The sequence below is a fragment of the Megachile rotundata genome, chromosome 15 (assembly GCF_050947335.1).
Source record: "Megachile rotundata isolate GNS110a chromosome 15, iyMegRotu1, whole genome shotgun sequence".
Taxonomy (NCBI): Eukaryota; Metazoa; Arthropoda; class Insecta; order Hymenoptera; family Megachilidae; genus Megachile; species Megachile rotundata.
In genome coordinates this window covers 9,451,357-9,465,214 of record NC_134997.1, presented here as the reverse complement: position 1 = coordinate 9,465,214, position 13,858 = coordinate 9,451,357, and the positions used below count along the sequence as shown (strand labels likewise).

The window sequence follows — 13,858 nt, the reverse complement described above, 5'->3', positions numbered from 1 at the left end:
CACGCGATCGTTCAATTATTTCGTGAAACGTGTCGATGAGAAGTAATTCGCAGGCAATGGTGCTCGTTTAACATTTCCGGTGCAGCAGTTTGGCCACGTAAGTTTAAGTAGACAAGCGTACAACCGGTGTGCTTGAAAAATTAGCAGCGTAAACACCGGTAGCGACGATAATTTACACGCGACGGGGTGAAGAGGGTGAGGGAAATGGTAACTGTGCAACGGGTTGAAAATTTCTGCGAAAAGTGAAATATCGTAGCCGAAGCGATACTGATTAACTCCGCTGCAGTCCCGGGGCTGTTTGAGAGCGTTACATTGAAAATTCGTGTTTTCGGAAAATTTAATTTCGCGTCTGCCAAAGTCCCTGTTAAAACACTGTAAGGCCTGCGCGATTTTATCCGCCGGCCAATCGAGAGTTATTACGTCCGTATTTTCATTAAAGCTTAGGTTACGAATGAGATTTAATTAAATTTCGCAACTGCGTGCGCTAAGGTATATTGCGAACGATATTGAGGTTAGAATTCTTCGAATGGCGATCAAATATTTTACAAATACCGGGACAATTGTATTTCAATGATTGATGTGAACATTTAAGTGAACGTGTGTGATCACACATGCTATTAACAAATTTAATTTTTCAACTTTGTCTTTCGATTTTATATTTTAATCTGATGCTGTATGTTGCTGTTTCAATATTGAAAGCTTTCAGATGCTTCTTTCGTTACTTTTTCTGTGAATAAATAATTTTACCGAATTTTCAGAGTTCACATATGTCACATGTGACGTGCGAACAAAATTATTTTATTTATTAATCTGACTGTAATAATTGTCTCAGTATGAAGAGCCTTCAGAAACTTCAAGTCTTTAATTTTGCTATCAAGAATTAATTTAACTGAATTTTCAACGTTGATCACATATGTCATATATGATATATGAACAAGATTATTTTATCTTTTAATTCAACAGTATATTTAAATGTTTCAATATTAAGAGCCTTCATAAGCTCTGTTCAACTGCTCTTCTCTTAAATAATTAATTTCATTGAATTTTCAATGTTGATCACATATGTTACATATGGCATATGAACAAGATCATTTAACCTTCCAATTTTATTTTTTAATCTGATAGTATATTTAATTGTCTCAATATTAAGAGCCTTTAGAAGCTCGTTTCAACTGCTCTTCTTATAAATAATTAATTTAATTGAATTTTCAATGCTGATCACATATGTCACATATGACATATGAACAAGATTAAATAATCTTTCAATTTTATTTTCTAATCTGATAATATATTTAATTGTTTCAATATTAAGAACCTTTAGAAGCTCTGTTCAACTGCTCTTCTCTTAAATAATTAATTTCATTGAATTTTCAATGTTGATCACATATGTCACATATGACATATGAACAAGATTAAATAATCTTTCAATTTTATTTTCTAATCTGATAATATATTTAATTGTTTCAATATTAAGAGCCTTTAGAAGCTCGTTTCAACTGCTCTTCTTATAAATAATTAATTTAATTAAATTTTCAATGTTGATCACATATGTCACATATGACACATGAACAAGATTATTTAACCTTCCAATTTTATTTTTTAATCAGATAGTATATTTAATTGTTTCAATATTAAAAGCCTTTAGAAGCTCCTTCCAATTGTTCTTCTTACAAATAATTAATTTAATTGATTTTGCAACGTCGATCACATATGTCACATATGACATACGATACTATTATTTAATCTTGCAGTTTTATCTTTTACTCCAACAATTTATATCATTATTTCAGTACTAAGAGTCTTCTCTTAAAAGAATTTTAATACAGAATTAATATAACAAAATTTACGGTCTTGTTCACATATGTCACATATGACATACGATATTATTTAATCTTTTAATCCGACAATGTACATCGTTATCTCAGTATCAAAACAGTTGGAAAGCTTCTTTAAGCTTTTCCAAATAAAAAAAAAATTAATTTAACTAAATTTACACCTTTGGTCACATACGTCACATATGACACAAAACCAAGAGCATTTAATCTTTATATTTTATCCGCAGTTTGTAAGCTCTTACTGTTTTCACTATTTGCTTTATATAAACTCTTGCATGTTTTGTTACCAATTTTTTTGTGAGCTTTTGCTGTTTTTGGCATTTGTTTCATTGTGAGCTTTTATTTGCGTTTTGTTAGCTTTTGCTATTTGCAGCTGCTGTTATTTTTTGCGTTGAAAAAAATCAACAACCGGTTCTTTATGAAAAGTAAATTTATTTTTGCAATTTAAAACATTGTAACATTTGAATTTTACAAAACATTTTTTGCTGCATGAATTAAAAAGCAATCGTGACAAATTGTTTGCACGTAATCCTATTCGACGTTATTCGTAATTCAGGTCTTTTTCAAACGACAGTATTTTTTTGACGAACGAACAATGTTTTAAAACGAACAGTCATTTTTATTTCACGAAGAAACATCTGAGAGCTAAATGTAATTTATCGTAACGAATGCATGGCGTTAATTATGAATCACAACGAGCTTACAGGGTGCAAAGTGGCTGTAAATTCGAGTACATTTGTGATAACCGAAATGAAGAAGTGAGTCGAGTAGAGTATATCGTGGCCAGAGTTCACGGAAGTCGGTATCGATTAAAAGTTGTCCTGTAACGTGCAATCGCTTGGGTGTGCTTGCAAGTTCCGTTTCTTGTCGGATCGGTTGTAAACTGTTTCTTCTGGTTGTTGTTCTTCCATTTGCTTCGTTGAAAAGGAAGTAAGATGTATCGAAACGATTGATAAAATGTCGTTAACAAATATCGCTACGACTGTGGGACATTGAAAATACTCCTTTTACTATTACATTACGAAACTCTGAAATTATCAAAGTTTCCATTAATAACCTCTCAAATTTTCAAATGCAGAAAATTTGAAAGACTCAAATTTTCAGATTTGTAAATTTTCAAAATTTCAAGCTTTAAAATACTCAAACTTTGAAATTAAAATATTCTTATAAAACAAAATTCGTAAATTTACAGAATCTCCAACTTTTATGATCTCAAATTTCCAAATACTTAAATTCCCCAGATTCAAAATTCCCTAAATTTCACATTCCCCAGATTCCAAATTCCCTAGATCTCAAATTCCTCAGATCCCAAGTTCCCTAGATTCCAAATTCCCTAGATCCCAAATTCCCTAGATACCAAATTCTCCAGATTCCAAATTCCTCATATCCCAAATCTCCTAAATTTCAAATTCTCCAAATTCCAAATTCCTCAGATCCCAAATTCCCTAGATTTCACATTCCCCAGATTCCAAATTCCCTAGATCTCAAATTCCTCAGATCCCAAGTTCCCTAGATTCCAAATTCTCCAGATTCCAAATTCCCTAGATATCAAATTCCTCAGATCCCAGGTTTCCTAGATTCCAAATTCCCTAGATCCCAAATTCCTCAGATCCCAAGTTCCCTAAATTCCAAATACCTAATTCCCAAATTCCTTAGATTCCAAATTTCCTAGATTCCGAGTTCCCTAGATTCCAAATTCTCCAGATTCCAAATTCCCTAGATTCCAAACACCCAAATCCCAAATTCTCTAGATTCCAAATTCCCTAAATTCAGGCTACCCTAGATTACAAATTCCCCAAACTCCAAATGCCTCAGATCTCAAATTCCCTAGATATCAAATATCCGAATCCCAAATTCCCTAGATTCCAAAATCCACAAATCCCAAATTCCCTAAATTCAAAAATCCCCAGTTTCCAAATTTCCTACATTGAAAATTTCCCAAATTCCCCAGATACCCAATTTCCCCAACCATAAATTTTCTAAATTAAAAAATTTACGAGATCCCAAATTCTCTAAATTCAAAATTCCCCAGATCCCAAATACGATAGATCACAAATTCCCCAGATTCCAAATTTCCCAGACCGCAAATTCCCCAGACTCAAAACTCCCTACACTCCAAGTTCCACGGATCCAAAATTCCCCAGATATTAAATTCTCAAAAACGCAACTCGACTTGTGAATATAAAAAAATTCTCAAATTTCTACAGTTCAATCGCAATTAACGTAAAAAAGTACGTAACAGTAAAAGGTAATAAAAATCCCACAGTAAAAACAAGAAAAACCTGTAACAAGGCAATCGGGGGAACTTCAATCTATAAACCGCGAAAGGAATAAAATGACAATGGTTCGATCGTATAAAACCGTATAAATCAATCGAAGTATAGGGATGTCTAGCAGCTAATGGGTTAAATCTAACCCGGGGTTTGGTCCAGTGGAGTTGCAGGATGCTCAGATAGGAGCCAGTTTTATCGCGGGATCCCATTCCCGTGTCCGTTGGTCGAGTGATTCCGGGCCGAGGTCGATCTTCGAGGGGTAAGCAACGTTCCCAACGACTCGTTGAAAGTCCAATGTGCCGACCGAAGGGTGGCCAGAGAAAAGGTGGAAAAGCGTGAAAGCTGTCGATGAAAAGTCGAGCGTCCGGCACAGATGGCCGGCTAATTCACTACTTCGCTTCAAGTCGTCCTAAATATCGGAATAAATTGTCGATGGAACGATTTTATACTTCGAATTGATCGGCCATGAAAGATAAGCTTAAAAATACCTGGATTTCGTTAAATATTTAGGGGGATGGGGAATTCGGGGCTCGTCTTTTCGGGTGGAAATCATTTGGGTATTTTGAGATATTGTAAATTTGGAGATTTGGAGATTTAGGGATTTGAAGGTTTAGATCTTACATTCTCTAATAACCATGTCACCAAATTCATAAATTCCTTAATTACTGTATTAAAAAATATTTAAATTCTCGTCCGAGAAAGGTAAATCTCGTTTTGATCGCACGTGGGTTAAGATCAGAAATCATTTGGCGATCGATGATTCCGATCGAAGAGATCGATTTTCTTGGGAATTGATAGATCACCCGTTAGAGATCGTCTTGCAGCCGGCTGCGAATAATCCAAGAGGGTTCGACTGGGTTTCTGGCAACGACGAAGGCGTTAGACACGCGGTGGAAGAGGTATAAGGTGGTGCCTTCAGCCACCAAGAAGTGCATTCAAGCGTATAAGCGATAAGGGCCATCCGATGTGGCCGTCGTCTAGCACCACCGATGAATACGGCCCTGGCGTTGCTCTTCAGCCTCTAGATTTTCGAAATGTGACATTTAAACATTTCTAAATGCCCAAATAGAACATTTAAAAATTTGTGTCTATATTAGAAATAAAAAATTTTTGAATACCTACATTGAAAATGAATAAATTTCTAAATACCTAAATGGAACATATGAAAATTTCTAAATACACAAATTGAACAATTGAAAATTTGTAAATGTTGAAATTAAACATCTAAAAATTTGTATATGCCTAAATTGAAAATTTCTAAATTTCTAAATACCTAAATTGAAAATTAAAAAATTTCTAAAAACCCAAATTGAAAGTCTGAAAATTTCTAAGTACCCAAATTGAACATCTGAAAATCTTGAAATTTCTGAATACCCAAATTGAACATCTAAAAATCTTTAAATAAGTAAATTAAAAATTAAAAAATTCCTAAATACCTAACTTAAAAATTTAAAAATCTTTAAATACCAAAATTAAAACTTTGAAAATATCAAAGCCAAAAAATCCTTCAAAATATATATCAGCATCTATTAATTAAAAAATGTTCAAGTTTACACATATGTCAGTATGCAGAAGTAACATATGTTGCAAATGTACATTGAATTCTTACTGGTAATCCATTATTTTGGGAATCATCCTTGTCATCGGGGAAATCGAGTCGAAGGAAAAGGGGCAGGGGTTGAAAGTGGTCGATAATGGAACATCGTTTCGACGTCGAAATCGTCGCTTCTTCGAGAGGATCTTTGCTATTGTCAATGGAGAACGAATGGTTTCTTCATGGTATTCAAAACTATCTGTCTGTCTGTATCTTTTGGTATTCCTATGATTTTTTTTTGGTGTTGACTTTTTCTTTTGGAGTTTGGGTTCTTTTTTGAAGAGGAATAGGTTTTTAAGCTGAACTAGATTACAGTTACACTTGCAATTATTTTTGCAGTAACTCTTACAGTTACACTTACAGTTAAATTTATAGTTATACTTATAGTTACACTTATAGTTACACTTATAGTTACACAGTTAAACTTGTAGTTACACTTAAAGTTACACTTGTCATTACACTTATAGTTACACTTATAATTACATTTATAGTTACACCTATAATTACACTTATAGTTACACTTATACACTTATAGTTACACTTAACATATAGTTACACTTATAGTTATACTTGTAGTTACACTTGTAGTTACACTTAAAGTTACACTTGTAATTACACTTATAGTTACACTTATAATTACACTTATAGTTACACTTAACATATAGTTACACTTATAGTTATACTTATAGTTACACTTATAATTATACTTATAGTTACACTTATAGTTGCACTTATAGTTATACTTATAGTTGCACTTACAGTTGCACTTACAGTTGCACTTACAGTTGCACTTACAGTTGCACTTACAGTTGCACTCACAGTTGTTCTTACAGTTACTCTTACAGTGATGCTTACAGTAAAACTTACAGTTACACTTATAGTTATACTTATAGTTACATTTATAGTTATACTTATAGTTGTACTTATAGTTGCACTTATAGTTATACTTATAGTTACATTTATAGTTATACTTATAGTTGTACTTATAGTTGTATTTAAAGTTACACTTACAGTTACACTTAGAGTCACACTTACACTTATAGTTACACATACAATTACACTTACACTTACATTTACACTTACTTACCTACATTCAACAATTATGTCCAATGTTTCAAAAATTGCAATTAATATAATGTGTTCACTTGCAAGATTTTGGTCTTCTAATTAAAATTATACGCTTATGTTACAATGACCCATTGAGAAAAATTTAAAAAATATCTGAAAAATGATACCTACCCTTTATTAACAACTTGAAGCTTGACTTTTGAGTCCAAAATCATATTCAAAATTCTCATTTCATTAGTACTATCATAGTAAATGACCTAAACTAATATTTCAATACCTATTGCAATACTTAACTACATACTAACTAACTTAATGAATAAATGTAATAATATATAATTAGGGATGTCCATCAAATGATACTTCATTAAGGTCCTCCATCAAATGATACATCATTAAGGCTGTCTACCAAATACATCACTGCACATTTAATCATTCCTGAGTATTTATTTACAAATACATATCCAATAATCTAGATCTAGTTGCCCCTAGTTTCATACTAGCTTTCATCTCCTCATACATAAATGGCAATTTAGATTTTGATATTTGAGATACAAACAGATTCATGTGGTTGGTCCTTTGCCATATGGCTCCTGTGCGTTGGTGTAGAAGCAATATGCGCCGTATCTGATCGGATTCATAATTATTCGTTTCTGAAATATGTCGTAAACTTTCTATATTCATAGAAAGATATTTACATGTTCTTGGGCGTTGCATCTCCGAAATAAATTATTCTCCCACTTTCCTCTGACTTGTCGACGCATTTATGAGCCGGGAACGCTTTGGGATTTTTCAAGGACTCGGCGTACAGCTTGACGGACCTCTGATGGCTGCATAATTCTTTCAATAGAAATGTTTCGTGGCTTAAATAATCACTGTTGATTAAATTTCAAGATGCATTCGATGTACATCAGTTAATGTAAAACGTTCGGCGTACAATTTAATCGATGCTGTGTTAATGGAGTTGTGTTAATATGTTAATAGATATGTTCGAGGTGTCTCATGAATTATGAAGTGCAAATGGAAATTATTATTAATAAAATATTCAAAAAACATTGAAGATTTCATCCTTAAAAGAGTTAAAATAACAGATCGATAATGTTAGAATTCATGAAGCTTCTTATTTTAGAGGTTACAAGTTTTATAGGTTATGAAAACTAACCTATTTTACGGGTTATGAAAAGTGAGAAAGTGTAAAAGGTTGTTAATAACATAATTACTAAGATTTTTAATAAGATTAAGATTGTTAACAAGGTTACGATTGTTAACAAGATTAAGATTGTTAATAAGATTATTAGTAAATAAGTAAAAAATGTGAGTATCTCAAAAGTGTTAGTATCTTACAAATTACAGTTCATCACCGCCATTTTGATTTCTATTAAAATGGCACCCTACAGCAAATATAACAATTAAATATAATGATTCAATTAATGTTAAAATAACAAATGAGCAGTCAAAAGGATAAGTAAGAGAGTCAGATTAATAATGAATTGTACAGTTACCACTTCCAATGATTTTAGGACAACCAGGTTGAGGTACAACTCCCCTATTCGCATAAAAATCAACGGTCCCAGTGTCTACTGGGGTCCCATAAAACCCAGCGTCCGTATGAAGGATGACAACTGTTTCTGCGTCGGTAGGTCGGATGTGACATGTGGATGGGTAAAAAAGTGGGAACGCTGGATCCAATCCTGTAAAATTGATATTCGATTAGGTTCTGCTCACATCGTCATACATTATGGTTCCATTATTTTTGCATTTTTGTGATGCGGACTTTTATAATATATTTTTCAAGTGCTATTTAGTCAAAATTATGTATTTGCAAGGTTTTATATTTTCAAATTTATGTACTTTCAAATTTGTACATTTTCAAATTTAAATATTTTCAAATTATATACTTTCAAATTTCTATATTTACAAATTTCCATAATTTTATATTTACACATTTTCGAATCCCTAAATACCCAGATTTCTATATTTCCAAACCCCTATATCTCCAAATCTCTATATTTCCCTATTCCAATATCTCCAAACTCTATATTTCCTTATCCCCATATTTCCAAATCTCTATATTTCCCTATCCCCATTTCTCCTCATCTCTACACCTCCCAACTCTCTAAATATTTAGATATCTCTATTTCTAAATCTCTACACCTCCAAATCTCTACATCTCCAAATCCCCATATCTCCAAATCCCAACCTTGCCAAATCCCTATATCTCCAGATCTCTACATCCCCAAATCCCCATATCTCCAAATCCCAACCTTGCCAAATCCCTATATCTCCAGATCTCTACATCCCCAAATCCCCATATCTCCAAATCCCAACCTTGCCAAATCCCTATATCTCCAAACCTCTACATCTCCAAATCCCTATATCTCCAAATCTCAACCTTGCCAAATCCCTATATCTCCAGATCGCTACATCCCCAAATCCCCATATCTCCAAATTCCAACCTTGCCAAATCCCTATATCTCCATATCCCCACACCTCCAAGTCCCTAAATATCCTGATCCCAACCTTGCCAAATCCCTATATCTCCAGATCTCTTTATCCCCAAATCCCCATATCTCCAGATCTCTTTATCCCCAAATCCCCATATCTCCAAATCTCAACCTTCCCAAATCCCTATATCTCCATATCTCCACACCTCCAAGTCCCTAAACATCTCCACCTCTCTATCTCCAAATCCTAACCCCAAAATCCCCCATATTCCAATCCCCAAATCTCAAAATCCTGACACGTCCAAACCTCCACCTCAGTATACCCCCACATATATTGCCACCGCATCAATCAAAGCGAGCAGCCATTTTCAACCACAACAAGGAGAATCGATATCGTATGTACTCAGTTTTCGATTCCCCATTGTAAGGTCTTCCCGAAGAGACGACTCACCAGTGATGCGAGCAAGAGTAACATTCATGGATCTCCCGATCTGGCCAGCTACGTGAGCACCCAAAGAATGCCCGATCACGTGCAACGTGTTCAAATCGATCACCTCGGAAAGTTTCTCCAGGAATTCACCGACCGCCTCTCCTATCACGGACACTTGGCTGGACACGAAAAGGTAGTTAATGTCGATTGCTATGTCACCCCAGTCCAACGCTATCAGGTTTACGTCCCGTTCCTCCAAATAGGCTGTAAAATATAAATTTCATTGCATCGTTACGTACGTATAACTCATACGACAATATCGTGACGCTCGCTGTTTAAATTTCAATCGATCGACAGTTTTATTATAGGTTCATTTTTGCAGGACAATTTTCAGCTGCTTATGGATGTTACTTCAACGGAGTTCAATTTTGGTTATTAAATTATTACGGTACTCTTTAATTACTACGAGTATTTTGGTTCGTTCGGATTTTAATTGATTGATATTTCGTTGTGTGTATGTTCATTCTTGTTTAATTTGGCTGTGACAATTTTCTGGGGCTTTTGGGTAACTAACATGATTACATTGTTATGATACTTTCGGTTTAATTATTTTACTGCAGTTTGCGTGATCAATATTGCAGCTTTGTTTCATACTTTAGGTTCTTTTTGAATTGTGCACAATTTAATACATTGAGTTCAACAATTTTTTGTGACTTCAGATATACAGATACACAGCTTTTCAGATATTGCTCTTAGACATTTGCAAATAACTGTGCATATATGATCATTATTATAAAGTCATTATTATCGAATATAATTAATATTTAAGTATGTGGAACTTGGTACATATGGAATCATCAGGATTCCCAAGTTAACTTTCACTTCAGACTTTTGCTATGTTGACCCGAGTGTCTCTCCGATGTTCCACGTTTCACAAAAGCGGGTGAGTACAATTTTTGTGACACTGCCGAGGGAAAACAGTTTCCAATTTTCTATTGGTTCAGCTAAAATTCGGCAGGAGATGGAAATGCAAGTGACGTACAAAGTGGGTCTTTATCCAAAGTGACCTAAGCAAGTAATAAAAGCTACCTCGACACGAATAGTTCACAAAAGACTACTGCTCAAGGGTTCCGGATGTGACTGACGATAAAAAATACTCGCTAGAATGTGACTTGGGTCTTATTGCTGCTGCGGGGAATTGATTTGAAACTACAAACGAAGAAACGTTGAATCGCTAGAAACTTGTACTGTCTGCAATATGCATTCTGTGAGCTAACAGATAAAATAGATTTGAGAACCACTGGTAAATTGGGTGAAATAATTACAAAGTAATTCCCGTAGTGTGAGATTGAAATACCTTTAATAATCGTCTGGACATTATCAGCATCTGGATTTTCCAGGAAACCGTGAATATACAAAATGGTGTCCTTGTCCCTGGAGACGTACTTCGCGATATCCTCAGGATTCGCTAATCTCACGTCACTGAAGGAGAACTCAGTGCTATTTCTATTAATTCGATGTTAAATATTAATTTTTGTTTTGCAAATATTAAATTTGTTTGTCACTAAATAATTTTTTTTACCACCAGAACACAATTTTCTTGAATGTACAGTGCGAGAAATATTAATTTATAGCTTCACAGCTAAAGTGTCAGAATCGCGTGAGTCGTAAAGAATTACATTAATTTTAATTGTTGATTAAAACGGTGAGAATGAACCACGTGCGAAATAACATTACGTATGCAATTTATCTACATTCAACTCTGATACACGCGTGGATTAAACAACTACGTGTTAAAGTAGGAAAGCAAGAGAAATATTCATAACACACGAACCCTTTGTAAACCATCAGACGAATTTTCGCAATGATGTCAGGATTACTTTTCGTGTCACCTGTTAAAATACACACAGCACGGTATTAATCGATGATTGTGAAATAATGTAAATTACGTAATTCACGCTCTGTAGGAGACAATTATTTCATAATTGTTGACAATTTGCACGGACAATATTGATTTTCTACGTACATATTCTTGCTGCCACTTCGTCCTTAGCGACAATGCACAATAGTATACAAAGACAAAAATGTATTATTCTCATTGTTTACTTAAAACAAACACAAAAAGAAAGTTTAACGACTTCGTGAACATTTAAGAAAGTCAACTAGTTTGACAGCTCGAATGTTCAAGAACTTATTGAAAAGAATTCGATCATGTTCACGTTGCTGATGTTTTTGTTACTTATGAAACGCATCGTCAAATGTTCGTAATATATATGAAACACGTCAGACTGTCACGTAACAGCAGTAATAAAGATGATCTGTAATCGACAGAACGATTTGCGTGTACAATAACTGCATGACTGTACAATGAATTCAAACTGGGATTATCTTTGGAGAATACGTCAACGCGTGTTGGGAAGTTGATGATTTTAAGACTGGAATTTTCTCACTAATCATTTTTTAATTCCAGCTGTTAAGTGAAGATTGAAGGCTTGGTGAAGAGGAGCATTAAAGGTAGTCAAGATATCAAATAATTAAGCTTTTTAATTTTCAAACTTGGAAGTTAGAAATTGTTGAATTATAAACTTTTAAAATTGCGAGGTGGAAAATATCAAAATTCTTACAATTTCAAAGTTGTCGAATTTCCAAATTCTCAGAATAATAAAGTCTCAAATTTCGAAATTCTCAAGCATCCGAACTCCCTAGATCCCAAATTCCCCAAATCCAAAGTTCCCTAGATCCCACTTTCCCAAAATTCCAAATTCTCTAGATCCAAAATTCCCTAGATCCCACCCTCCCCAGACCCCAAATTCCCTAGATACCACCCTCTCCAAATCCCAAATTTTCCAAATCCCAAATTCGCCAAATTCCAAATTCCCCAAATCCCAAATTCCCCAAATCCCAAATTCCCCAAATCCCAAATTCCCCAAATCCCAAATTCCCCAAATCCCAAATTCCCCAAATCCCAAATTCCCCAAATCCCAAATTCCCCAAATCCCAAATTCCCCAAATCCCAAATTCCCCAAATCCCAAATTCCCCAAATCCCAAATTCCCCAAATCCCAAATTCCCCAAATCCCAAATTCCCCAAATCCCAAATTCCCCAAATCCCAAATTCCCCAAATCCCAAATTCCCCAAATCCCAAATTCCCCAAATCCCAAATTCCCCAAATCCCAAATTCCCCAAATCCCAAATTCCCCAAATCCCAAATTCCCCAAATCCCAAATTCCCCAAATCCCAAATTCCCCAAATCCCAAATTCCCCAAATCCCAAATTCCCCAAATCCCAAACTCCCCAAATCCCAAACTCGCCAAATCCCAAATTCCCCAAATCCCAAATTCCCCAAATCCCAAATTCCCCAAATCCCAAATTCCCCAAATCCCAAATTCCCCAAATCCCAAATTCCCCAAATCCCAAATTCCCCAAATCCCAAATTCCCCAAATCCCAAATTCCCCAAATCCCAAATTCCCCAAATCCCAAATTCCCCAAATCCCAAATTCCCCGAATCCCAAACTCCCCGAATCCCAAACTCGCCAAATCCCAAATTCCCCAAATCCCAAATTCCCCAAATCCCAAATCCCAAATTCTCCAAATCCCAAATCCCAAATTCCAAATTCCCCAAATCCCAAATTCCCCAAATCCCCTAAATCCCAAATCCCCTAAATCCCAAATCCCCCAAATACCAAATTCCCCAAATCCCAAATTACCCAAATCCCAAATTCCCCAAATAACTAAATTTTCAAATAATAAAATTTTTAAATAACATTTCAGTCGCAAATAAATCTAAAAAACATCAATGGAACATATTATATGTTCCCCCGTTAAAAAGAGCGTGTTATACAACGCAGATAATCCCATATGATTAAAGGAAGAGGAGGAATGTAAATAGAAAGTGACCAGAAGAACGTTCCACTATCGTTGACCTTTTTAACGAGACTGGAACTAAATTATGCATTGTGTGCATACTTGTGCATAACAACAAGTCTCGTAATGACACGGAATGGTATCTGCAGCGTTCACGTAATCTCCGAGCCCGGCATTATATTTACTTCAAAATAATGCGACCGTATTCGAAAGAAATCGCACACGCGAGAATAAAATGGATCGACCATTCGTTTAATGGACGTTATTCATTAAAATAATAATTCCGTCGTTATTATTTTGATTAAACACGCTCGTTCAATACCGGGAGGGAAAGATAAATAAATTCCGGCAG

General features: G+C 34.7%; 1 protein-coding gene across 1 annotated transcript; it reads right to left on the bottom strand.

Annotated features, from left to right (window-relative positions):
- Nucleotides 1-7,194: 7,194 nt before the first annotated feature.
- On the bottom strand, nucleotides 7,195-11,868 carry LOC105662585 (pancreatic triacylglycerol lipase). Its single transcript, XM_012286195.2, has 7 exons — nucleotides 11,668-11,868; nucleotides 11,476-11,533; nucleotides 10,999-11,147; nucleotides 9,663-9,905; nucleotides 8,270-8,458; nucleotides 7,466-7,607; nucleotides 7,195-7,394 (listed from the first exon to the last, which is right to left on the bottom strand). Exons 1-7 carry the CDS (start codon nucleotides 11,738-11,740, stop codon nucleotides 7,331-7,333), a joined length of 918 nt encoding a protein of 305 aa, XP_012141585.2. The 5' UTR covers nucleotides 11,741-11,868; the 3' UTR covers nucleotides 7,195-7,330.
- Between the last annotated feature and the right edge of the window lie 1,990 nt (nucleotides 11,869-13,858).